This window comes from Melospiza melodia, chromosome 14, assembly GCF_035770615.1.
Source record: "Melospiza melodia melodia isolate bMelMel2 chromosome 14, bMelMel2.pri, whole genome shotgun sequence".
NCBI lineage: Eukaryota > Metazoa > Chordata > Aves > Passeriformes > Passerellidae > Melospiza > Melospiza melodia.
The window spans coordinates 14,324,785-14,349,002 of NC_086207.1; the positions used below are offsets into that span (position 1 = coordinate 14,324,785).

The 24,218-nt window shown below is 58.7% G+C and overlaps 2 protein-coding genes across 3 annotated transcripts in view; both read right to left on the minus strand.

Annotated features, from left to right (window-relative positions):
* The window catches only part of CAMK2A (calcium/calmodulin dependent protein kinase II alpha), a 34,538-nt gene extending 24,319 nt beyond the window's left edge, over positions 1-10,219 (minus strand). Inside the window, exons 1-3 of one of the 2 annotated variants that reach the window (XM_063168839.1) lie at positions 9,994-10,219; positions 4,490-4,584; positions 1,544-1,603 (exon numbers count right to left, since the gene is read on the minus strand). In XM_063168839.1, the coding sequence (XP_063024909.1) occupies positions 1,544-1,603; positions 4,490-4,584; positions 9,994-10,055 (217 nt within the window). In that variant the 5' untranslated portion in view covers positions 10,056-10,219. The remainder of the gene's footprint in view (positions 1-1,543; positions 1,604-4,489; positions 4,585-9,993) is intronic. The other variant, XM_063168840.1, reaches the window with a different exon arrangement.
* Positions 10,220-14,230: 4,011 nt separating this feature from the next.
* Positions 14,231-20,134, minus strand: ARSI (arylsulfatase family member I). The gene is made up of 2 exons (XM_063168841.1): positions 19,296-20,134; positions 14,231-18,253 (listed from the first exon to the last, which is right to left on the minus strand). The coding sequence occupies exons 1-2, from the start codon at positions 19,613-19,615 to the stop codon at positions 16,846-16,848; spliced, it is 1,728 nt and encodes a 575-aa protein (XP_063024911.1). The 5' UTR covers positions 19,616-20,134; the 3' UTR covers positions 14,231-16,845.
* Positions 20,135-24,218: the final 4,084 nt, after the last annotated feature.

Sequence of the window (24,218 nt, forward strand, 5' to 3'; positions counted from 1 at the left end):
CCAGGCAGCAGGAGCAGTGGAGGGGGGTGAAAGGAAAGAGGGTGTGGGGTGGGGGGTGGAGAAGAGCCTCCTGAGTATAAATAGCAGCAGATTGGGCTTGTTAGCATCTCATGCTGTTAACCCCTTCCAGCCTTTGCAGCTCTGAAGCTGCCGGGTCACAGCCAAACAGCGCGGGGTAGTGTAGGGATGGGGGACATGGACAGGGACAGACGAGCTGTTTTGGTCCTCAGAGAGCTTGCCAGCTCCACAGGAAGGTGATGAGAGGGAGGGGTGGAAGACAGCAGTGGGAAAGAGCTGTGGCCAAGCTGGGAACCCGGGGAACCTGCAGGTGCCATCCTGCAGATCTCACACGGTGAGCTCCTCCAGGTTTAGCATTTCTTCCTACTCACACACTTTGCAGTGTGTTCCTTCAGGTCTCGGCAATCCCTGCATGTATTTTGGTGCAAAGAGGAGCTGGAGGCCCCTGAGGGACCCCTGCAGGACAGCTCCTGGTCCTGCTGGAGCAGAGGCTGGGAAATGCTGCAGGGTCCGGCAGCCCAGCAGCGAAGGGGAGACCTGCCACGCAGCCGTGTGCCCGAGACAGATGGAAGCTGACAGTCTTTTTTGGAACTGAAATATTTATGGGACAGGAGCCACATGGCCTGTCCCAGTGGCCCTGGTTCTAGCTCCCTGAATCTGCCGCAGCAGCTCCTGGGGAAGGATGGATCCAGGTCACCGGAGCAGTGAGGGGGCCAGGGAGCAGCTCAGCCACACAGGAACCCTCCCAGCTCCCGACTGTGGGTTCAGAGGGCTGCAGAAACCCCCATATGCTTTCCCTAAAGCTGCAGGATCTCATTGGGGTTGGCACATCCTGGGGTGCAGCAGAGAGAAGAGGGGGTTCACCCAGACCATCCACAGGGATCAAGAGCCTGCATCAGCATCACTTCCACGATGGAGTTTAGGATTTTTTTTTTTTTTTTTACTGCAGTTTTTTCCCCTCCCCTCTCTCTCTCTCTCTCTCTCCTTCTGGCCTATTTTTGTCTTTTGCAGGGGCTCAGGAGTTTTCCTGAAACAGCTTTTCCGAAGGAGGCTACTTTCAGATGGACGGTCGGTGGGAAAGTCTTCGCTTCCCCCCGCCATCGCTCCTCCCACACGGCCCGCGCTGCCGCTGCTGCTGCTCCGAGCCGCAGCCGCTTTTTGGAGCACGCACGGCAGTTCGGCACCGAGCGGGGGGAGAGCAGCAAAAATAGCCTCTTGCAGCCTCCTGGGGCTCCGCTGCTCCCCGAGGGAGCTCTGGCCAAGTGGGTTAGTCCGGACCTACTTCAGCCCCGCTGCGCCCAGTGGGGGCATTTTTCCCCACGACCCCGTCTGGAGATGAGGAAGAGGAGGGATGGCTCTGCAGATCAGCCGGGCAGGAGGACACCGAGCCCTTCTCGGGCTCTGGGACAAGCAGTCCGTGCTGCTGCAGACAGGGCTGGGTTGTGGATGGAGAGTCCCTGGCCCTGGCTGGGTCACGGGAGGGCAGCAGAGCCAGGATGGAGCACCAGCCATGGGGTGCACTTACCAATGTTGGGGTGCTTCAGGAGACGGCAGATCCGGGCTTCTCGCTCCAGCTTCTGGTGATCTGAAAGAAGCAACGACCATAAATTAGGATCTAAGGAAGGGAATCAATGGCTCTAAGAGGAGGTGTTGGCACAGGAAACCTGGGGGGGACAGAGCAGCTTTTTTTTGCTAAAGAGTAATGGATTTTGGGATAAGTTCTGCATCAAGGCACGATTGGGCACAATCCCAGCACAGATGCAGTGCTTGGCTAAGCCCCTCAGGCACTGATGCCATGGGCAATCTAGGGTTTGGAATGATCCCTCGCTCTCCCCTCTCCCTTCTCTTTGCTGAACAATCTCTGATCACCTCCCAAATATCCTGGATCTGCCTGGGTTATCCTGGCTGGCAGCACTGTTCCTTTTTCTCCTATTCAGCCAGGCACAGGCAATCAGCCAGGACCCTGCCAGCCTGGCATGGTACAATTTGAGCAATTGAAGGCAGAGTGAACCAGAGAGAGGTGTGAGGATGAAATGAGGCTATGGGCTTCACTCCCCCTCGCCATCGTCAGCCATTCCACCCCAGGGCTTTGCTCTCTCCTACACGGCAGAACTCTATCTCAGAACCAGTGCCTGTCTCCAAACAGGAAGCACAGGTCCCACTCCCCAGCTTTCAGCAGCCTTGGGGATGTGAGACAACAGAGCTCTGGGCAAAGCAAGCTGAGCTGAGCCAAAAAATCCTCCGCCCTGGGACAGCTCAGAGTGAATCTGCACATCGTTTTGTTTCTTATCCTCTGCCCCTCTCTCTTTGCTCACACCTGACCCAGCTGCCCTGCATGGAGTGCCTGACTGGAGGCATTTTGTGCAGGCACTCAGCAGCCAGGACAAGCGAGGATATAATTAGGGCTGCTGTCTCTCAGTGCTCTCACTGCTACCTTGCAGGTTCACACCCCAGAGTCTCGCTCTGCATCAAACCAGACCTGGGTGTCTCCGACCGCTGAGCCGTGAAAGCAGAGCAGCCCCATCTCTGCAGGGCTGCAGCCTCCCCAGGGCCCAGGATCATGTCCCAGAGGCACCCCGGGCCTGGGGTGAGCTTTGCAGCCTGTGCTGGAGGCTGTCAGCTGAAGGCTGAGATAACCTTGGTGGCCTCATTCAGCTCCCCACAGTGTTTCCCCCGATGGGTGACTGCCTTCCCAGGGTGGGACAGGGTGACAAGGAGGGGATGGAGTTCAGGATGTTCTCACAACTAAAGTGCATTGTGGGGTGGATGATGGGGATGGGATGGAGGGACAGTGAGACCAGTGGGGCAAGCACTTCACTGGGGATGTGGGTTACAGCCTCTCCTACGCCACAAACCCAGCTCCTGCACAACCAAACCCCATTTTTCCTTTAAAATCTCCACCTTTTCTCCTCCTGGCCCCTCTGTGCTGGCAGCCAGGAGGATGTCTAAAGGAACAGACCATGACTGGGGGTGTTTTGCAGCTTCTCTCACCTTCTCTCCAATTCTCTCCTGCCTGCCCTTTGTATCTGGGGAGGTGCCATCCCCCCTGGCAGCACTGCAGAAACGAGGGGCTCCACACCATTAGCCAGAGTCACTGGTGATTCCAGCTGGCAGAGCTGGAAAAGAACCCCAGTGAAGCCTCTCCAGGAGAGTGCTGCGCACTGCAGGGACAGCACAAACCCCAGGAGAGAAGGGAGCGGGGCAAAGCCGGAGGAGGCGAGCGGAGGCAGGAGGGAGCACAGGGAGGGCGGCTCAATCTGCTGCTCCAGGCAGCCCTGAAAGCTGGGAGGCGTTTGCCAGCTGGGGAGCCCGGGCAGGAGCCAAGGGCTGAGCCCAGCACTGCACACCCTGCCCAGAGCCCAGCCTCGGGCTTGGAAGGCAGAAAATTATCTGCATCTCTGAAGAGAGGCAGGAATCAGTGCTGGAGGACCTCGGGGGCTCAGTGCCGGTGCTGTGCCGCTTTGGCAGCGCTGTGGGAGGGACCCTGCGACATGCTGGTTGAATTCCAGGTCAGAAAGGAGCTTGTCGCTCTTTTCTGCATTTCAGTTTTGCCTTCGGAGGTCAGCAGTGGAACTGGGAGAGACACCGAGGGAGGTTAATTAAACGCTCCTGGCAGGGTGCTTCCTCCAGCACACATCCTGCAGCCGGGGGGAGCCGGAGCGGGGACACGGCATCTGCTGCCTCATCCTTTCAATCCTCCTCACCACAGCTCCTCTGCCAGCTGGGGCACAGGGGGACAGAGGGGTCCCTGGCTTGGGGCAAGGCTGGGTAATGATTTCTGTGCTGCCTCACTAGAGACAGACCCACCAGGACAGACCCTCTAGGACCTCTTCCAGCAGCAAGCCAGTATGTTCCACCAGAGCAGAAAACAGCGAGGGGTGAGGACCCATTTCCAGGTAGAAATTAAGTCAAACCCCCACCTGAAGGGATGTTCCCCTTTCATTGATGTAAGTGTATGAGTAAGAAAACTTACAGGCCCCAGAGCAGGGATGGGGTGTCAGTCAGCAGGGGCCCTCTCAGGAAGTTATCCTCCCAAAATAACTGTGCTACCCTGCACCCAGAGCTGGTCTGACTTGTTGCAAGGCTGTAACCATCGTTTTGCTGCAGTGTGTGTGCAGGATGGTGGGGGGGTCTCAGGGACAGAAATGGGGTGCTCTGGCTCCTGAGGCAGATTGGGGTCTGGGAGTTGCCCTGAGCCTTGGCACGGCCAGGCTGCAGATGCATCCCTGTGATCAGATGGCATGTGGCAAGCAGCCACCAAGACACCTCCTCGGGATGTTCACCCCATCCATCAAGGAGCTCAGGGAGTACCACAGCGGGGACAGGGTGGGATGAAGGGTCCCCCTCAATCAAAGACCCCCCCACCTCATTGCACATCAAAGGCATCATCCCAGCGCCATGCAGAAGGGACAAATTCCTCTATATGAGCCCTGCTCACCTCTTTCCTTCGCCAAAACCCCTCAGTGCTTACCTCGAGCAGAGAGCTTCTTGGTGTTGATGATCTTGGCCGCGTACTCCTGTCCTGCCAGCACCTTCACGCATCTCCGCACGATGGAGAAAGCGCCCCTGGGAACAGCAGAAGGCAGAGCTGAAGGGCTCGGTGTGGGAGCAGGCACAGCTCAGCCCTCGTGTGGCTGTGGGGTCAGGGGCAGCCACAGGCATGGCGACAAGGATGGGGATGGGGATAGGTGCTCACTGGGGCAGGGATTTGTGCAAAGCCTGGAGGGATCAGCTTCCCTGCACCAGCGTCCTTGAGGAATGATGGGAGGAGGCACATGCAGAGCTAGAGAGGAATGTGGGCTTCTCCCCTCATGCTCCTCTGGGACACCCCAGGCACTGTGCACTTTTTCTCCTCTTCCTCCTGGCTTTGCCCTACCTGTTGCCAGGAGGGAAGGGGCAGTGATTTACTGGGGGCAATGGTTCCCAAGGGAAACCCTGGTGGCTGCAGCCACGTAGCTCTCAGCCACTTCAGTCTGTGTGGCTCTCCCTGTTCTAGACCCTTCAGTCACAGCAGGACTTGGCAGCTGTGCCCCAGTGCAAAACTGTCACCCAGGCAGGGACAGCCCAGGGAACCCTGCAAGGCTGGAGCCCAGCTGGACAGGGATGGATGCTGCACCTTGCACACTTGCAAAGCTCTGCTGGGGTCTGGCAGGCGAGCAAGCACGAGGATGGGACGCTCCAAGCACTCCTGCCTGCCCGGGTACCCCCTGCCCCAAGTCCTGCCAGCTCCTGGCACTGCCAGTGCTGGTGCAAGGCTGGGAGCTGCAGCACTGCAATCACACACGCACGCTCCAGCCCTGCTGAGCACAACCTTTGTGCCAGGTTCCCTTTCCTGCCAAACCTCTCCAATCGCTAAAATAACAACTATCAAAAGCAATCCCACCTCCTGCCCCACCCTCCCCCAGTCCCCTTCGCCCCGCTCCAGCTCCCTGCCGAGCAATGAAAGGCCTCGGGCTGCCGAGAGCGGCTGATAATTGATTTTAGCGGCGGGGGCGGCTGGAGACGGGCAATTTGGGTTGGAATGTGATTTTTAGGAGAGCAGGCGAGCAGCGGGTGTGGAGGGATGGGGATGGAGCCCCAGCAGGGCTGGCAGCCCACGCTGCCGCTCAGAGCATCGCTCATGGCACGTGCCAGGCAGGAGCTGGGGGAAAACATCCTGGTGCTTCCCAGCTTTCCTGTCCTGCCATTTCATCCTGGCTGCTCAAAGAGCTGAGCTGTTCATATCCCTGAAAACTGGGGAAGAATTAACTGGAAAGGGTGGGTGAAATGCTTCATGGCCAGCTTGCCGTAGGTAGGCAGGCCAGAGCTATTGGCAGCCTTCATCCTGCTGGGAACCCCACACTGTGCAGGGTTTGTGGGCTCCTCTGGATCCCGGGGACTCATATTCTCTATTTTTTTTCCTAAAGACATGTGTGATGTTTCTGCAGTGGCAGGACAGTCTGCAGCAGAGAGTGCAGCAAACAGGGATGTCCCTCTGCCCCAGCTCAGGGTTTCACTGCAGAACCCAGCAGGTTGGAGGGCTGTGGGTGTCCCAGACCCACTGGAGGCTGGGGACTGATGGTCACTCCTGGTCCCAGTGTCCACAGCCACTTGCTCATCTTCTTATTTGAATTGAACAGCACAAAAGGAGGAGCCATGGGAAGTGACTGTTTCATTCCCCCATCTGCATTCCTGGCTTTTGGCTCCTCCAGACCTTCCTAACAGAAACCAAATGTCTATTTGTGGTCTGTAAAGCATAAGCAAAACCCTGTGTGCCTGGAGGGTGGGTGGAACATGGAACACTGGATACAGGTGGAGGATACCCAGGGGTACAGCATGCTTGCCATACCCCCATCCTTGTTCCAATTGGGTCCTTCAGTGGCTCTGCATCGGTCAGGAACCCTCCACATTGGGTGTTTGACCCCCAGCCAGGCTCTGCTCCCTGTGCCAGGCTGCTCCCTTGCTACTCAGCTCCATGTAGGATTTTTCCATCCTAGGGGAAAAAAAAGCTCCCCTTTGCTCCATCTAAATACAGCATCTTTATGGTCTTCATGGCAAAGGCAGCATCCCCTTCCACACCAGGGGCTCATGCAGCACTGCAGGCACTGCTGGGGGTGCCAGGCAGGGAGCTCAGCCCCCCTGAGCTGCAAGAGCCCCTCTGGAAGGAAGGAATCATGTCCTGTTCCCTGGCCATGGGCAGCAGCTCCCAGGGCTGGGTCTTTGGGTGGGGATCACCCCAACCCTGGTGGCAGCTGAGGATCCCCATCTCTGCCTGGCTCGGATGAGACAGCACGTCCCAGTCTGAGCAGAGGGCAGGTACATGACCTGCAGGGCCGTGGGCACGCACCGTGTCCTTGTCACCTGGCTGGCTGCCACCGCAGGGTGATGCTGGAGCCAGAGCCCAGCACAAGCCCTGTCTGCAGCCCCGAGCCCTGGCACTGCTGAGCCCCAGCCCTGCAGCCGCTGTCCCTTGATCCCTAGGCCAGGCCTGACCCCGTGCCTTGTCCCCAGGGCCTTCCCCACCAGCTCAAGAGCGGCTTTGCCACCAGGCTGCTCCGCTTCTCCCTTTTTCACACCTTCCCTGCCAGTGCCCGGCTGTGCTGCTGCCACCCTCCCTCTCTTCAACACCTCCTCCTCCTCCGAGGCATTTTTTTTCCTTTCTAGAGAGAAGAGTGTGGGCTGGGGATTTTTTGTTCCTCCATATTTTTTTTTTCCCCCTTTTTAATAAGCCCCCTCTCCTGCAGCTCCGGGAGCGGAGGGGCTGATCCTACGGCTCGGCACTGTAATTGTCTCCAGCCTCTCCCTGAACCTGCTGCGGGGGCGGATTTGGAGGCGCCGATGGAGCTGCACTTGATGTTTGTCCTACTCCGGGGGGCCGTGGGCAGGATGCTCTCCGTGTCCCCCGCGCTGCCCCCCGCCTGATTCCCTCCTGCCAGCGTGGGGGATCCGAGCAGCCCTTCCTTCCCTTCCTTCCCTTCCTTCCCTCGCTCAGCTTTGCGGGGGCTGCCGCAGGAGTGGGCTTTCCCCGGCTCCGTGTGCCCCGCTCGGGACAGATGTCCCGCCGTGCTTGGGATGTGCCAAGGGCAGACTCCGCAGATCTCCCTGCCCGTCTCTGCCTGCCCACAAAGCCCCGCCGTGGTGCTGCCATGAGGTGGGTGGCATCTCCCCATCTCTGCCCTCTGCCTGCCCGCCTGTCAGGGTTGGTGACAGCCGAGCAAAGGGCAGAGACACGGGTGGGTGCAGCAGCCTGGCAGCCAGAGCTGCCCTCCTGCCGCCCAGCCTGGGGACACACCGTGTGCCCCGCAGCAGCCGCCCCAGCCCCTTGGGGACAGCACACTCAGGATGGACCCTCTCTGCCCTGAATCCTTGCAGGACGCTGCTCCCTGGTGCGGCAGAGCCGTCCTGCCCAGCCCTGCCGGGACAGAGCCACCCCGGCTGCGCCGGGAGCATCTCCCCGGAGCAGGGGGGCACTTCCAGCGCCAGCAGCTGCCGCAGCAGAGCAGAGGTGCGGCACTTCGTCCTGATTTCCCTCTCCAAGCCCATGAAGCAGAAATTTCCCCGTGGGAAAGCGCTGGTTTTTGAATGTGCCAGGATGTGCTGGAAAGCATCCCAGTGGAAAATCCCCAACCAGCCCCACAGCACCTTGGCTAACCTGGTGAAGCCCCTAACCGGGGAACACCTCAGTGCTGCTGTTGTAGCTGCCCTCTGGGGTGGATGGAGGAGCTGTGGGATGCAGGGAGCTGAGGCTGCTGCCCCTGCCTCAGCCCAGGACTGGCGTGGTCAGGGGCGATGCTCGCAGGGGCGGGTGAGCTGCTGCGCCAGCTTTGCTCCTTTATTCCTTTAAAATGCGTCTGTCCAGGTGGTTTGAGACCACAGTGCCAGGCAATGCAGGCAGCCCCTGAGCCTGGGTGCTCAGCGCTCCAGTCAGCACCCACCCAGCAAAGCCTCACAGCCCAGAAACCTCCAGGAGCCTCCTGGTCTTCCCCCATCACTCCTGGCCTGTGAACTCCCCTCCACATCCCCACAGCCTCCTCTGCCCAGCCGGAGCCCCACAGCCTCACTACTGCCTCACCTGCCCATCCCCGGCCACCACCACAAAGCCCTAGAGCCCTGAAAAGCCGAGAAAAGTCTGGAAGAAGCAGGTCCCACATCCCACCTTGCCACCAGCTCCCCAGAGGGTGCCCATCCTCCTGCCTGCAGTGCCAGCTGGGGCTGTCCCTGCCACAGGGACCCACTCCCCAGCCCAATCCCCCGCTGTCCACCAGCCCCTCTCTGTCACCCTGATGCCACAGGGATGGGTGTGAGTGTCCCAGGACAGGGGAGTCCCTCTGCCTCCACGGAGCTGCTCTTCAAATCAGCACCCCAGTGCCACAGTCTGCCTGGGGAATGTGAGCAGCACTCAGCCCAGGCAGCACAAAGTCCTCCTGTCAGCCTCTCCATTCCCCCATCTCTGCCCTCTCCCTCGCCCCCGTTTCACTCGCCCACGTGCAGGTGGGCACACGCTCAGGCAAGGCTGCTCCCGCAGGGCTGCGGGCTCGGAGCATCCCTGTGCCTCTGGATGGACAGAGCTTCCCCTCCAGAGCACAGGCACCCCGAGCCCACCACCACGCTGCCAGCCAGCCCGCAGGGACGGCGGCCACACGGCCCATTTACACACCAGCTCCAAAAAAAGGCACAGAAACCAAAACAGAGGCACATGCCTGCTCACTCCTGCACCGTTCACAGCCACACGCTGGGCGGGACGGGAGCATCCCTGCATCCCTCCACACGGGGAGCCTGGCATCCCCTGCTGCACCCGGGGTGCTCAGTGCTCCCCAGGATCCCCTTGCTGGGCACAGGCAGCTCTGTTTGCACACACACACACACACACACTGATCCAGGCACACACGATGCCACCTGCACCCCAGGAGCTGAGCCCTCCCTCGCAGGAGAGCAGGGTCAGACAGGGCTAGGGCTCACCCGCACTGGGACAGGGCTGGGGAATACCCTGGATCTTTCCAAAAGCCACCAGGATTCTCCGGGGGCTGCCAGGCACACTGGGTCTCCTGCAGGTCTAGGTAAGCCCCAGTGAATCCACACAGATAAATTCCCTACAGAAATGTGAGGGGTGTCCACTGCTCTGGCTTTCCTCCTCAGCCGTCCTGTCCCTCCTCCCGGCTGGGGAACTTCCCAAGGGAGCTGGCAGCCTCCTTTTTTGGGAGCAGCTTTTCCATAAGAGGGGCAGCCAAGCCCTTCCCAGGCAACTCCAGCCCTCTGGGGTGTCCCAAGCCCCCAGCCAAGCCCCCATCAGCAGCCCCTGAACTCAGGCAGGGACAGAGAAGCAGGTCTGGGGCTGGAAGCCCCCATCCTCACTCGCGTGCCCTCTCTGATTCCCGCTGCATTCTCCCCATGCCCACCTCCTTTCCCTCATCTCCAGCAGTTCCCAGCTCCGCTGAGTCTCTCTCCCAGCCAGGGCACAGCCCCGCTCTGAGCATCCCAGCCCCATCTCCAACTTACTTGCCCAGTTCCTCAAAGAGCTGGTACTCCTCAGTGAAGCGGTTGCAGGTGATGGTGGCCATCCTGAGGGGCTGGAAATGCTCCCTCCCAGTGCGGAGTTTGGGGCAAGCAGCTCTCCTCTCGCTCCCTCCCTCTCCGTGTGCTCCCGGGGCTCTCTCCTCGCTGAGGTAAATAAGGGAATATATTTGATTGACAAGCCCAGAGATAATGATGAGGGCAATTTGTCTTCTCAGCTTCACAAGCCTTCGTCAGCATCGCCGTCCCCATGGTGACCACCGCTGCCAGAAACGCCCTGTTTCTGTTGCCGGGGCAACTGCTTCCCAACCCCGCCGCCCTCTGGGGGACCAGGGCCCTGCTGGGGACCCGGCCCGGGGGCTGCCCGGGGGTCACCCCCCTGCTGCACACGGGGGACACCTAAAATACAACTATTAATGGCAAATTAAAGGCTGTGGCAGTGGTAAAATAATTGGGGCAAAAAAGGTTTCCATGGAAACCGTGGTTTCCATGTTGCAGGAGGATGCTGTCACCCCAGCAACTGCTTATCTCCCCCCCCCCCCAAAAAAAAAAAAAAAAATCCAGGCCCTGCTGGTACCTGCAGCAGCATTGCTGGGGGCCCTGGGGGCTGTGGGATGGGGCCATGCTGCAGCAGGAGGGAGCAGATGGAGCAGAAGTGTGTCAGGAGAAGCTGGAGAAATCATGGCAGGTCCCCAGGTCCCCAGACCGTCCTGCCTTCAGCCAGGGTCCCCAGAGGGGCTGGCCCTGATCACACTGCAGGGAGGGCTGGCTGCTCCCACCCCCCCTTTTCCCACTGTGACCCCCAAGGGCCCTGGAGCATCTCCTGAGGGTCCCCCCAGAGAGGGGCGAGCAGCCTGGCCTGAAGCACAGCCAGAGGGGAGCACAGAGCCCTGGGGTGCTGTGTCCCTGGGCTGCCCAAGCCAGGGTAGAAAGGGGGGAGTTTCAAAGTGGGAATAGGAGGAACGTCTGGCCCCCCAGTCCTTGGACTTTTTGTTGCTGAGTCGCCTCTCTGCTGTGCTGAGCCTAAGAAAGCACAAAAAGTGCAATAAAAGTGGAGCTGTGAGGTCCAAAACCTCAGGGAAGGGGTTTCCCTCTGAGTCCCCACCAGCCCTCACTGGGGATCCAGCACCACCCCGTGCACTTTCCACCTGCTGACTTCCCCCAGAAGAGCTCTCTACTCAGCTTTTGTCCCAAATCTGGATGGTTTTGCAGCAGCAGGGCCCTCCTCACAACAGGAGAAGGGACTCCCTGTGCCAGCTGGGAGAGCATTGCCTTTGGCAGCTGAGATGGATTGAGTTCCCTTTCAGGCTGCCATCGAAGGGTTAAAAGGAAAAGAAAAGGTTCTAACCAGACAAAAATAGGGAGAAATCTTTGAGAGGGGAGAGAGGAGGAGCAGAGAGGGAGAGAAGAAAGGAGGTGGAAGTGGAGGAGGACAGCAAGTGGCGGAGTGAGGAAGAGGAGGGGGAGGAGGAGAAAGGTCTAATGGCTTTTCCATTAATTGCACCATTACCCACCTTCATCCCCACCTTGCATCCCTGCATCCAGCCTCCTGCTCCTGCCTGGTCCCATCCAGGGGACCCTGCTGGCTGAGCAGGGACTGATTCCCAGCCAGGGAAGGGCACAGGGATGGGGCCACAGTCCCCAGGGGCTGATGACCTCCAGACCCACCCTGGCCGTGCCCTGGCACGGGCAGAGCACCCCAGGCACCCTCGCTTGGGCTGCAGGCAGTGCACAGGTGCCATCCGTGCCCTGGGGACATCACGGTCCCCAAAACGCCTCCAGGCATCTGCACAACCCCTCCCCGTGCTGCTCCACAAAAAGGGGGTTCACTCCCCATGCCAGGGCGGTGCCAGGAGCTGGGGGCTGCCACGGGGGCCGGTGCACCCAGGTGTTTGTGGGAGTGCTCTCCTCCTCCTGCAGCGTTCTGCTGCCAGCCCCCAGCAGCCCCCTGGAACCCCAGAGGCAGGAGCAGGAGCCCCCCACTGCCAGGACCCCCTGGGTGCCCGTGGGCAGCTCTGAGCCCCCTCCCCAGTGCCAGTGCCTCCCACCTGCGCCGCGTTCGTGTCCCCGTGCGCTCGGCAATGTGACCTGCCCCCTCCCGTGCCACCCCCGCGCTGCCACACGTGCTCAGCCCCACACGCGTGACTCTGCGTGCTCCAGGGAGGGCTCTGGCCCTGCTGCAGCCCGGCCCTCACCCGGGCAGGGCTGATGGCACAGTCCCCACCAGGGCCCTGCCTCCCTCCCCAGGGCTCTCCAGGAAAAGTTTCTCCCTCTCTGCTCTTCTCTCTTTTCATTTATTTTTTTTCATTTTCCTCGACATTTTTCCTTCTGGGAGTAAGGGGGTGTCAGACTTCTGCGTGCTGAACAGGCTCTGCTTTGCTGATAATGTTTTCCCAAGCAGGAACTGCTGACTGGTCCCAATGCTGGGTGCCTGGGGACAATCCCAGGGGAGCAGGAGCTCTGGGTGGAACCTTCCACCTCTGGGCTGGGGGCTCCCCTGCAGTGGGGAGCAGTCCCAATCCTCTCCCAGAGGCCTCAGGATCTCCTTAGGACGTGTGTTCCCAGCCATCCCAAGATTTGCTCCTGCAGGGCTTTGGAGCCATGCTGCTCTCCTGCTGCCATGCTCGGGTCTGGCCACCTGATGGAGACCTTCATCCCCAGTGCTCCTCTCCATCACTGGGCTGGCCTCTCCAAAAATGCATCCTGCTCTCCACACCCTGCTCCAGCTCTGCCTGCAGAGCTCTGGATTCTGCATCCCAGCACGGGACTGGCCCAGGGTGGGCACCCGAGGTTGGATGCTGAACCCCAGCCACACGGGCTGGGGCGCTCAGGATGGACCCACGTGTCCTGGGGGGGCTGCAGCAGTGCCCCTGCTCCCAGGGGATGGGGCTTGCAGCAGTGCCTCGCACACCAAACCAGCCAGGCTGCCAATTACATACTGCAGAGATCCCAAAATTACTGGGACAGCTTCACATGCAAGCTGGGGTCTGGGGGATGCTCAGTTGCTGTCCTCTGGGAAGCTGAATTTGGGGTTATTTTTAGATAAGATTATAAATACCGTGCTGAGGAGAGCTGATTTACATTTAGGGCTGTGTTTGCAAACGTGCCCTGTCCCTACAGGCCCAGCACCTGCTCCTGCAAGCACAGGAAGATGGTTTTGGCTGAGACAGGGTGCCCTCGGTGCCACCCTCTCCCCTGCAGCTGGGCTCATAGGCAAAGACCCTCCTGGGGACATGCCCATGAAACCTGGGGACACTCAGCAGGTGCCAGTGGCTCCCTGTGCACTGGATCTGAGTGGGGGAACCTGCAAAACCACTTGTGATCCTCAGATCTCTGGCATGAGAAAGGACACACGTGCCCCCGATGCAGAACACCTTCTGAGGTGCTCAGGGTGCTCTGCCACAGCCACTGGGCAGTTTGCTGGCATGCCCATCCCCTGTCCTGACACTGGGCTCCTTCCCTCTCTCGGGTGGGAGTTGCCTGCAGGGCTGGAGAGGCTCTGACGCACCCCCAGCCCTGCCTGATGCATCCCATCCCTATTCCATCCCTGTCCTATCCCATCCTCTCCTCTTCCAGCCCAGCCCAGCCCAGCCCAGCCCCACCCTCCTCTTCTCCTCCTCCCCATCTCTGTCCCATCCCAACTCCATTCGTTCCCGGCCCATCCCCTTCCCCCTCGCTCCAGCCAGCCCGGGTGGGGACAGCGGGTCCACAGCCCCCCTCCATCCCCAGGGCCCCGATGCATCCATCCATCCCCTGCCCTGCCCTGCCCTCCCCGTCCTACACCCGGCTCCTGCGGGGCTGGAAGGGAGGCTGGCAAGGAGGGGAGCCTCAGCCCGTCTGTGAAAACATCTCCCGGCTGCAGGGAGCTCCACCGCCCGAGCATCCCTCCAGCTGCATTAACCCCTTGGCAGCCAGAGCGTGCACGCAGCCCCAGGGGAGTTCAGCTCTCTGAGAGCACGGGGTTTTGGCACATGGCTGTGTTTTCCCCAGCACAGACCATTAATGAACATTGCTCTGATGAGGAGAACACGTGGCAGCAGCTGCATCTCCTTTCCCAGCCCAATGTTCAGACACAGCACAGCTGGAATCAGGGGTGAAGGACAACTGCTGCCCTGGGGCTGGAGGCTTTGCTCTCTCCAAGCACCCAGAGATGCTCCTGCCCACCTCTCCTCTTTGTTTTCAGGGACTAAGATTTTCCTTCAGCAGTTTCTTCTTGCAAAGATTCAGAATCCAACGCTTTTTAATTAAAAATACAGATGACAACAGATCCACCACTGTGGCCAGGCTGAGTGCAAACCCAGCATCAGCCCAGCAGCTCCAAACCTGGAAAAAGGAAGTGTGACCAGAGGAACATTTTCATGGGGATGTTAGTAAAAAGGGAAGGGAGAAAGATTGAGCATGTTTTCATGGAAATTTCCATTTTTGAACGAAAAGAAAATAAAAGAAGGAGTAAACTTGGATGCATTTATGTAAATATGGAAATGAAAGCTGTTTCCTGAGCCTTGTCATCACCTCATGTCCAGCCCTGCTCTCTCCCATTCCCTTCAGCATCAATTCTCCCTTAGGCAATATTTGTTCCCAAGCCCCTGCAGCATCACCCCCTGCTCTCCCCTGGCTTTGGCTCTGCCTGCAGCAGCCTCCTCTTCTTCAGCAAAGTGTTGCTTTATTTTCAGCAACTGCCTGGCTCTGCCAAATGGGAGCCGGTGCCGCAGTCCCGCTGATGGAGCACATCCCCAGGGACCAGGCTGGCTGGTTTGGTTTGAGGTAGTGTGAGGATGTGGAGCATCCTTCTGGGGCTCACCCAGGTGATGCTGTGGGGACCAGTCCTCTTGGAGCAACACGCTAAGGGAGCAGGGATGGAGATGGGACTGAGGGAGGAGATGAGCCCCCTCTGAACCCTGTGCTTGGGATGTGCCTGCAGGGATGCAGGGATGCAGGAGTGCTTGGGATGTGCCTGCAGGGATGCAGGGATGCAGGAGCCAGCAGGGTGGGATGGCACAGCGATGGGCGTGCGCGGAGCTGCAGGGACTGGCGCACACGCTGCCACACTCCAGCTTTTCAAACTCCTTCCCAGCTCCACAAGAAGAGGCCTCCTCTCTTCTGCCTTGCTGTCAGCTGGTTTTTTTCCTTTGTTTCTATAGAAAATCCCAATACCCCCAAATAATCCAGCTAAGAGTAAGAAAAAAAAAAAAATACAAACATGTCATTTTCTTCCCATCCTCATCCCTCTCTCACACACAGGGCTTGAAAGAGCACTGAAAGGTATTCAGTGTGCACGCTGCCAATTGTCACATCTTTCAATGACAGATTTTAAATGAATGTTATTTTGCAAGGGAGAAAGAGAGGGGGGAAAAGAAAAAAAAATAGAAAGCCCACACTGCTCATCCAAGAGCTGACAAGTCCTAACGGGCCTCATTTTCCAGAGACAAAAATAACTATTTTCAAAATTCACAGCAGGGCCTTCGCCTACACACGCTGCACCAAGAGAAACCTGTGGGGAGAAATGTAAAACACATTGTGTAAATGGAAATGCACCATGCATCCAAAACGGTTTCAAAGCTATTTACCCCCTTCCATCCTCGCCAGCTCTCCTGCGAGCGCACGTATGCGCGCTCTCACCCCGCCGAAGGCACGGGGGCTCTGCTGGCTTCCCCGGGCCCGGAGCTCCGCTGGCCTCCCTGGCCCCTGGCAGTCCCTGGGCTGGCTCCCCCAGCCGTGGATGATGGGGAGGTGTTTTCCTCCCCACGCGTGCGCTGCTGGAAGAGCAGTGCCCATCTGCGAGGAGGGGACGTGGCGCGGTGCTGGCGGGCGGGAGACGGCCCCGTCATCCCCGTCCTCCACCGTGGCTTCAAAAGTCCTGCAGCTGCAAAACAGCAGATCAGCTTCTGCAGAGACGTTCTTGAGATCTTCCCTCTGCCCCAGGTTCAGCAATGGGATGTGGGGACAGGGACAGCTCCAGCACTGGGTGGTTGGCTGGTTGGATGTGTAGGATTCATAGGGAGGAGCAGGGGTGCCTAGAGGCTTGCACGTGAAGGGGTGTCCAGGCAAATTTTGGGTGAAAGGCTTTGCTCTACCTATGTAGAGTCCACCACCAGAGCCTGGGGCAAACCTTCCTCCCAAATGTGGGGCCAAAGAGAACCACCTGTCCTCTGGGAGCATCCAACCATGCCTCCATGGGCCACAGCTCCTCATCAGGGCTGCTCCTGGCCCCCCAAGTCAGTGGAGAGGAGAAGCCATAGCCCCACATGAGGTCACTGTAGCAGCATGACTTAGTCCAGCCACGTTGATCACAGGTCTGACATCCACGGTCAGGAATCCATCCCTCCACAAAGAAGCAATGTGGTCTTGTGTTTGGGGAAGGCCCTCGAGTTCCCAGAGCAAGAGTAAATGTTGCAGCTGCTTGGGAGCAGGCTACAAACCAGGAGCAAATAGAGAGGAATGGTGAGGGTTCACGTGAAGGCAGAGCCCCCCATGCCTCCTCCTGCCCTTGCAATGGCCAACACTTAAAGCTTATGATTGGCTGCAGAATCCTTGAGGAAAGGGTCTCTCTCTTTGGAAGCCACTGTGCAGGGCCCGCCCAGCTCAGCACAATCATTCACCACCACCAAGCACCGCAGCAGAGACCACATCACCCTTCCTCACCCACTGGGAGCAGCTCCCTGTGGCCACCACTCCAGCCAGGGAGGAGAAGTGTTTTGGAGTGAACCCTGGAACAAGGGAGAGCAAGAGAGCACTGGCCACCTCCCTGCCTGTCCTTCTCCCTCACTCCCATCCCACGGCACTGCAGTCCAGAGCTCCACCCTGGCCAGGACGGGTGGATGCTGGGGGAGTGTCCTGTCAGATGCGGTTGGACATGAGCCTGGTGTTCAGCTTGCGGAAGAAGGAGCGCAGCTTGCAGATCTTGCACTTCTTCTTCTTCTTCTTGTTCCTGCCTTTCAGGGACTCCCGGCCTCCTTCCCACTCCTCCTCCTCATCCTCAGTGGCCCACGGTCCCCAGGCGCCGCCGTTGAAGTCGGGGTGAGCGCGGGGGTTCTCGGCAGGGTAGCGCACCGGGATGGCCGTGCGGTTGTAGTGCACCAGCCTCAGCAGGAGGCTCCTGACCACGTCTGGCCGCTGCTCTGAGAGGTCGTAGCGCTCGTAGGGGTCGGCGGTGATGTTGAAGAGCCACACGGACTTCCTCGGGCCATCGGTGAGACGCTCCAGGTTCCACCAGCTCCCTGGGAAGTTGGTCAGGGTCTGTGGGGGTATCCAGTCGCTGTACCCTGGGTCGCCAGTGAGGAGCTTCCACTCCCCAACCCTGATGGAAGCTTGCACAGCCGTGTTCCAGATGCCGAAGCCGTCCTCCAAGGAGCCGTACTTGGCATGGTTGTACAAGGGGTCAATGTTGTGCAGGATTTCAGTGCGTGGCGACTCCTTACCCTCACTGATAGCAGGCCAGACATCGTAGCCATCCAAGCCTTGGACATTGCTCAGGTTGCCCCTGGCCAGGCTGACCAGAGTAGGGTACCAGTCTGTAATGTGAACCAGCGCCCAGCTTGTCCGACACTTGCGCTTGATCAGGGGACTGTGCACAAAACCAATGCCCCGCACTCCCCCTTCCCAGTACGTCCCTTTGCGACCCCGCAGCGGCCAGTTGCTTCCCCCGGAGAAGGTCTGCCCACCGTTATCCGTGGAGAACACGATCACACTGTTGTCATAGTACCCATACTTCTTGAGGGCCCAGGTGATGTTCTTGACCGCCTCGTCCATGCAGGTGACCATGGCCGCGTACTTGCGGCGGGCGACATTGCCCATGGAGCGGTAGCGGTAGATGTACTCCTTGGGGGACTGCAGGGGCGTGTGCACCGCTTGGAAGGCCACGTAGATGAAGATGGGCTCCTTGGGGCTGTGGGATGCCAGGATCTTGCTGACTCGCTGGGCATAGAGGAAGGTGGAATATTTCCCGCTCTGGTCCCACGCCACGTCCTCCCCCTCGTGCAGGTCGTAGCCGCAGACGTCGGGCCCGTCGCAGTTGTCGTAGGTGTAGTAATCCACGTTGCCTGTCAGGGAGCCCAGGAAGGTGTCGAAGCCCCGGCGAGTGGGCAGGCACTCCTTCTTGTAGAAGCCCAGGTGCCACTTGCCCACCATGTGTGTGGAGTAGCCGGCCTCCTGCAGCTTCTGCGGCAGGGTGACCTGGTCCAGGGGCAGGCAGTTGGGCTGCCGAGGGCGGATGATGGAGTGCTGCAATCCTGTGTGGATCTGGTACCTGCCAGGAGGAAGAGCCAGAGGAAAGCAATGGTGATGAGGAACAGCACTGGGTGAGGATGTGATGGCACTTTATGTGTTGGAAACCCAAAAACAAATGCAGATTTCCATGTCACCCAACCCAATGAAGCAAGCTCCAGCCAGGGACAGGGAGCTCCTCATCCGTCCATAAGTACCAAAAGTAGATGCAAAGAACACAGAGAGAGGCTCAGCAGACATCTCACAAAAATGCCACAAGTGTTTGTCCCCACTGCTGCCAGCCTGGGGAGGTGGCTGGGCTGTGTCAGGGCTGGGCACCACAAGCAAGAGGGTTCATAATGCCCCACGTGAATGTCTCCACCATCTGTCCTCCCCTGCTTTGCACACCACAAAGATGTCTGGGACCCCTTAAGAACCATCAGGAGAAAAGGGACGCCTTTTCTTGGACTGTGGTGGGCTCTATCACCCCAGGCAGTTGGTCACTTCATCCATAGGCACCTCCTGGGCCCACTCTTCAGCAGGAGGTGGTCTGGTGGGATCTGCCTCCTACAGGGAGTGCTGACCACACAGCACTTCTCCAGAGAAAGCCCCACCTATCCCAGAAGGCAGAATGGCCCAGGATAAGGGGGCATTTGACTGTGGTGCCATGGGAGAGGGCAATGGAGCAACATCCAGCCTGTGCCGGCCAGTGCAGCACTGAACACACATACAGGCAAAGCACAGACCAAGGGCCTCACAGCAAATCTCCAAGGGCCAGTGTGTCATGGGGACACAGCTGCTTGCCCAGCACCAAACACCTCCTGACCAGAGACCACCCTCTCCCAAAGTGTCATCCATCACCCAGCAGCATCCACAGTTTTGCTCTTGCCATGTGCCACTCTTTATCCTGTGTGGAAATCAACTATTCACCCAGGAAGGTTTCTAGAGAAATCCAGATGTGCTGGAGGATCTCCATCCTCTGCCAACACACCCAGGGCATCACTCTGGCAGCAAGCTGGGGTTAAGCCCCTCAGAGAAGGGACCAAAGGGGGACATGAGCAAGCTGTGAGCAGGCCCTGGCTTACCTGCCAGTTATCAGCTGGCTCCGGGACGGGGTGCAGATGGGCTGGATGTAGTAGTTCTCCAGCTTCACACCCTCTGCTGCCAGCCTGTCCAGCGTCGGTGTCTGGATATCTGAGCCGTGATAGCCGATATCGTGGTAGCCCTGGTCGTCGGTCAGAATGAAGATGATGTGGGGTGGCCTGGTGAAGGTGGGAGGCGGTGATTTCTCCATGGGGTCTGTGGCCACATCAGCCACCAAACTGGGCTTCATCCAGTCCCAGGACAAATAGCCAAAGCTGAGCAGGCTGACGAGCGAGAAGCCCGTGAGGGCATAGACGGCCATCCCGAAGCGCTGTGCTGCCTGCCGAGGGTGTTACTGTCCCAGCATCGCCCCAGAGCCACGAAAACAGGAGGGCTCCCCCTCCCCGCCCTAGAGGATGCTCCCCGCACCCCTCACAGCCGGTTTTGCGGGAGCAGCTTCCATCCAGGCACACTGGCGTGCACACAAAGAGCTTAATCCGCCGGGCTGGGTCGCCTTCAGTGAAAGGAAAACGAGCCCAGCGCTGCTCCAATCGCGCACATCTGCACGGCAGCACGGGCCCGGGGCCGCTCACCAGCGTCCCGAGCGCCGCAAACACTTCCTGCCTTCCTGGGGCTTTCTGCCTTTATGGAGAGCCCCACAGAATCCTCCTCGGACAAAGTTTCTGCGGCTCCTCGCCCGCTCCAGCCCTGCGCCTGCCCGGTCTCCAGCCGGCTCCTCGTTAAACTCCTGCGGAAGAGGGTGCTAAAGTTCAAGCCAGGGGTGCCGAGCTCTCCTCCGAGCTCTCGGGCAGGAGCCGCCCTCTCCTTTCCCAGCCTCCGCTCCGAGGCACGGTCCCAACATCTGTCAGGAGCTGTCTGAGCCGCCAGGTTTATGGGGAGCCGCCGGCTCGGCCCCTCCCAGCTCAGCGGCTCCAGCGAAAAGCTGGGAAGCCCCAGGGCATGCGGGGTCCTTCCCGAGCGTGGCATTCCCTGATCCCACGGGTCAGGGCCCTTGGTGGGATGCTCAGCTGAAGCCCCCGCAGCATCCAGCCCGGCAGGGCATCAGGGAGAGCTGGATCTCTGTCTGGGAGGGATGGCTGGTGCCGGCTGCCCACACTGGCAGGATCGTCATCCGCAGAAATTCTGAGCAAGGAGAAGCTGCAAAAACTTGTTTGAACATCCCCAGTGTTTTATTAACACTGGGGACTTGTAGAGCACTGAGTAGTGGGTGCTGCTGCAGACATTTTCCAAATGGGGAAACTGAGGCAGCGAAGGGCCACTGTCACATGAGAGGGGCAATGTTTGGTGGGAACCAGAGACTTCTGCCAGTGCAGGGGTACAGATCTGAGCTTGGGGTGCTGGGACAGGGGACCAGTGCCCTGATGCTTCAGGGAGGAGGTAGGCAGAGATGAGCAATGGCCCTGTGCAATTCCTTCTGCAGGGCCAGCATGCATCAGGGAGCCCTCGTGCCTGGTATGCCTCTTGTCCCCCCACTTTCCCAGCCAAGGACATGGCCCAGGAAGGGGCATTTTTAGCACAACCCCCTGTCAGAGCTGGGAGCTGAGCCCTGTGGCTGTTTGCAGTCCCAAAATGATGGGGACCTGAGGGGTCCCAGTACAGTGGGCACCCCAAGAGCCCCCAGCCCAGCCACCCCACCTGCCTTTACAACTGCAGGGCTGTGCTGGGGGCTCACTGGGGGCTGGGAGGGCTCTGCCCTCAGAACTGGCTCAGAAGAGCAGATGAGACAGATGGCTCCATGGCTCCCTACACATCTCCTTCCCCCACTCCCTGTCCTTCCACTGACCCTCCAGCCCCCAGGTGCCCCCCCTGCCCCACACCAGCCTGCTCCCCAGGACCCCAGACACCATGGAGGAGCGGAGAGGAGGGACCACCAGGCTCCTCACTCCCAGGGACTCCCTTTAGACACAGGCAGAAAGGATGGGGTCAAGGACAGGCACCAGGACCAGCTCCAGCCAGGGCTCAGGGGCTTGCAGGAGCACAGGGAGGGGTGCAGGGGACAGAGCAGGAGGCAGGGAGGGATCACTGTGTTCTGTGCTTTTCCCTGCTGGCAGCAACCCCTGCTCACTCAACAGCTCAGAAGGGCTAGGCTGAGCCCTTCAGTGAGCTTTGATTAATCCCCAGGGGTTCATCTCTCATTTCCTCCAACCAATTCTCTTCTCACTTTCCCTCACTCCTTCCCACCACTTGCCTCCCTTTCCTTCACCAACACCTTTAGTTTTGAACAATATCCTCCTCCTGGAAAAACTTGGACCTGACTGAAGGGAAGTAGAGGTGGGGGATCCAAAGTCTCCTGGGTCCTGTGTTCTCCTGCACACATGGCTCTGCACACACCCCAAAGCAGAGATATTGCCAGGGCTTGTAATCAGAGCTCTTCCCAAATAATAAATAATGGCCCATTTGGGTGAGTGTTACAGATGAGAGAGGAAATTGAAGACGTCAGGCCAGAGACATCGCAGAGAAACTGTGTTCAAGGCAACACAGATCACTGATAAACTGTGTCTTGCTTGGGGCCAGGGGATGAGCAGGAGGGAGGTGCAGGAGGGGGCAGCAGGAGGAATGTGTGGCCACAGGAGTGGGTCCGGAGCCCACCTACGAGGAGCAGGGCTGGCTCCCACCTCTGAGGGGCAAAGCAGAGCCAAGCACTGTGGGGAACCTTATAAATTCCAACAAGCACCTCCTGGGTGTGTGATTTGCTGCTGCACAGGCGTGTGGTGGGGCACATCCAACTCACACCCTCAGGATGAGGAGGCACAGGCTGGGAGAGTCATCCTGAGCTTCAGCTGCTGTCAGTGGCCAAAGCTCAGGGTGGAAGGAGGGAAGGAGGTGGCAGCAGGGCTGACAGGGGCAGGGGACCTTCTGTGCCAGCCAGGGCAGCTGGCTCAGTTAAATCAGTGATGGGTCCAAGCTGGCCCCAGGTCTGGGGAGGAAACAGCAGGGTTAATTCAGCTGAGAGAGCTTTTCCAAGAGCCAAAGGGGGAATAAATAGTGAATCTGTTGGCAGTGACCCTGCTCAGAAGGTTCAGGGACAGCTGGCTGGGTCTCAGCAGCACATGTACACCTTCTGGGTGCTCCTCCAAGAAATGATAAAAGGGTGAAAAGCAGCAAGGGGTGCAGTGAGAACACTCTAGATCCAGGAAATGGGGTGCAATGGCACCCTCCAACCAGCCCTACTGATATCAGGACAGAGGCAGGAGAAGGGAGTGGCTAGCAGGGAGGAGGAGGAGGAAGAAATGACAAGTCTGGAGTTTTGGGGTCAGGACGATTTAAGCTGTCTGCACAGCTGCTCTGAGAGTGATTAATGCATCACAAGGTCTAGGGATGGAAAAAGTACTCATGGCCTGCAGGCACCCCCTCAACCGCTCTTAATGCAAGGCAGTCACTCGCCCAGCCTCACTCAGAGATGTCTCAAGAGCCAGGAGCTTCCTTGGAGAGCTCCAGCATGTTGCACAATGGGGAGATTTCCCCTGGCAGGCGGCCCGGCTGTGAGTGCTGAGCCAGCCAGCAGACCCTGCCTGCTTTGGTCCTGCATCTGCCCTGGCAAGGACAGCCCTGCTCCTCCCATCACACCAGCTGCTGTGACACAGGACACTGAATCTCCCTCCCAGCCCGGTCTGCAGTGGCATTGCCGGTTCAGGGTGATGAGGGGGTCCATCAGCTGAGCTGGGTGCTGGATGTGGAGCTGGCAGCAGAACATCAACCCCTGAACCCCAGCCCAGCCCTTCAGGTGCCTGCAGACCCTTCCCAGCTGGAACCAAGCTCCCCATGCTGAGGAATCACTCAGCAAAGCCCAAACTGCTCCTTTTTGGTGCTTTGACACCCAGGAACATGACCTGCAGGGCATCAAACCCTGACCAGGGCCTGGACCATATCCCTCCATGTCCCTGCAGCTGTCACAGCTCCTCACATTTGCACAGCTGGTTCTCTGACCAAATATTTAATTATTCCTTTTTCTTTTTTTTTTTCTAAATTATTAATTTTATGTGGCCTGGGGCAAGAATGAAAATAAACACAGCCCTTCCTGCTTTTTTCTCCCCACCGCCCCCCGGCTCCGGCCGCACTTGCGTTTTGGCTCCGAAAGTGCTCGCTGCAAATGGGGTTATGCAAACAGGCTCCACATATTTCCCTGTGCCTGAGATCTGCCACGAGGGCCACACAGCAAAGTTTAAAACTAAGCCTCAAATCTTTCTTTTTTTTTTTTTTTTTTTTCACTTTTTTCCCCCCCTTTTCTTTATTTTTTAACCCTTCCTGAGGCCGTAGCTGTTTCAGCCCTCAATACTGCCTTTCTCCTGCCATCAATGGGGCATTATGGCAGGGGATTTATTGGAAGCAGAACTCCCAGGCTTTACAATGGGAGCTCTGTGCAAGGCAAATATTGCACAATCTGTTTGCACGCCGTCAGCTCGCTGCCCTTCCCCTCCAACAGCCCCACTCACGCCTCGGCCTCTGGCCTGCTGAAACAGGACCTTAAAAATCAGAAAAATGAAAGGTTTTTAATAAGTCCCCTCTCTCCCACTTCAGAGCAAGACATTTGACCTAACAGGGCATCAGGGAGCCTCAGAAAAACACCTCTGGTCGCTCTCGCCTCTCAGATGTTTAAGGGTTTCCACTCTCCCTGGCCAGCCTGTGATGCATTTACTCTCTTATTGGCATGATGAAAGAGGCTAGGCAAGTCTGGAGAAGAAGGGAGCCGTCCCAGGAATGGGGAAAGGTTGTTTTGTCTAGAAAGGGGGGGAAAGGCTGACAGAAGGGGTTGGCCAGGTAATTTGTGGTGAAGGAAAGAGGCTGGAGGCATCACCAGTCCCAAGCCCAGGAGAGGATGGGGCTGGAGGTGAGTTCTTCTCCACTGACTTCGGGAGCCTTCAGGTGGTCCTGGACATCATGTCCTCAGCCTGGTGAATGGTTCT

What these genes read in the sequence shown, in the direction of transcription:
- ARSI (XM_063168841.1), bottom strand. Translation starts at nt 19,615, where the DNA reads ATGGCCGTCTATGCCCTCACGGGCTTCTCGCTCGTCAGCCTGCTCAGC. An exon ending in AGCCAGCTGATAACTGGCAG is followed by an intron (nt 18,254 to 19,295) that starts GTAAGCCAGGGC and finishes TCCTCCTGGCAG; the next exon opens with GTACCAGATCCACACAGGAT.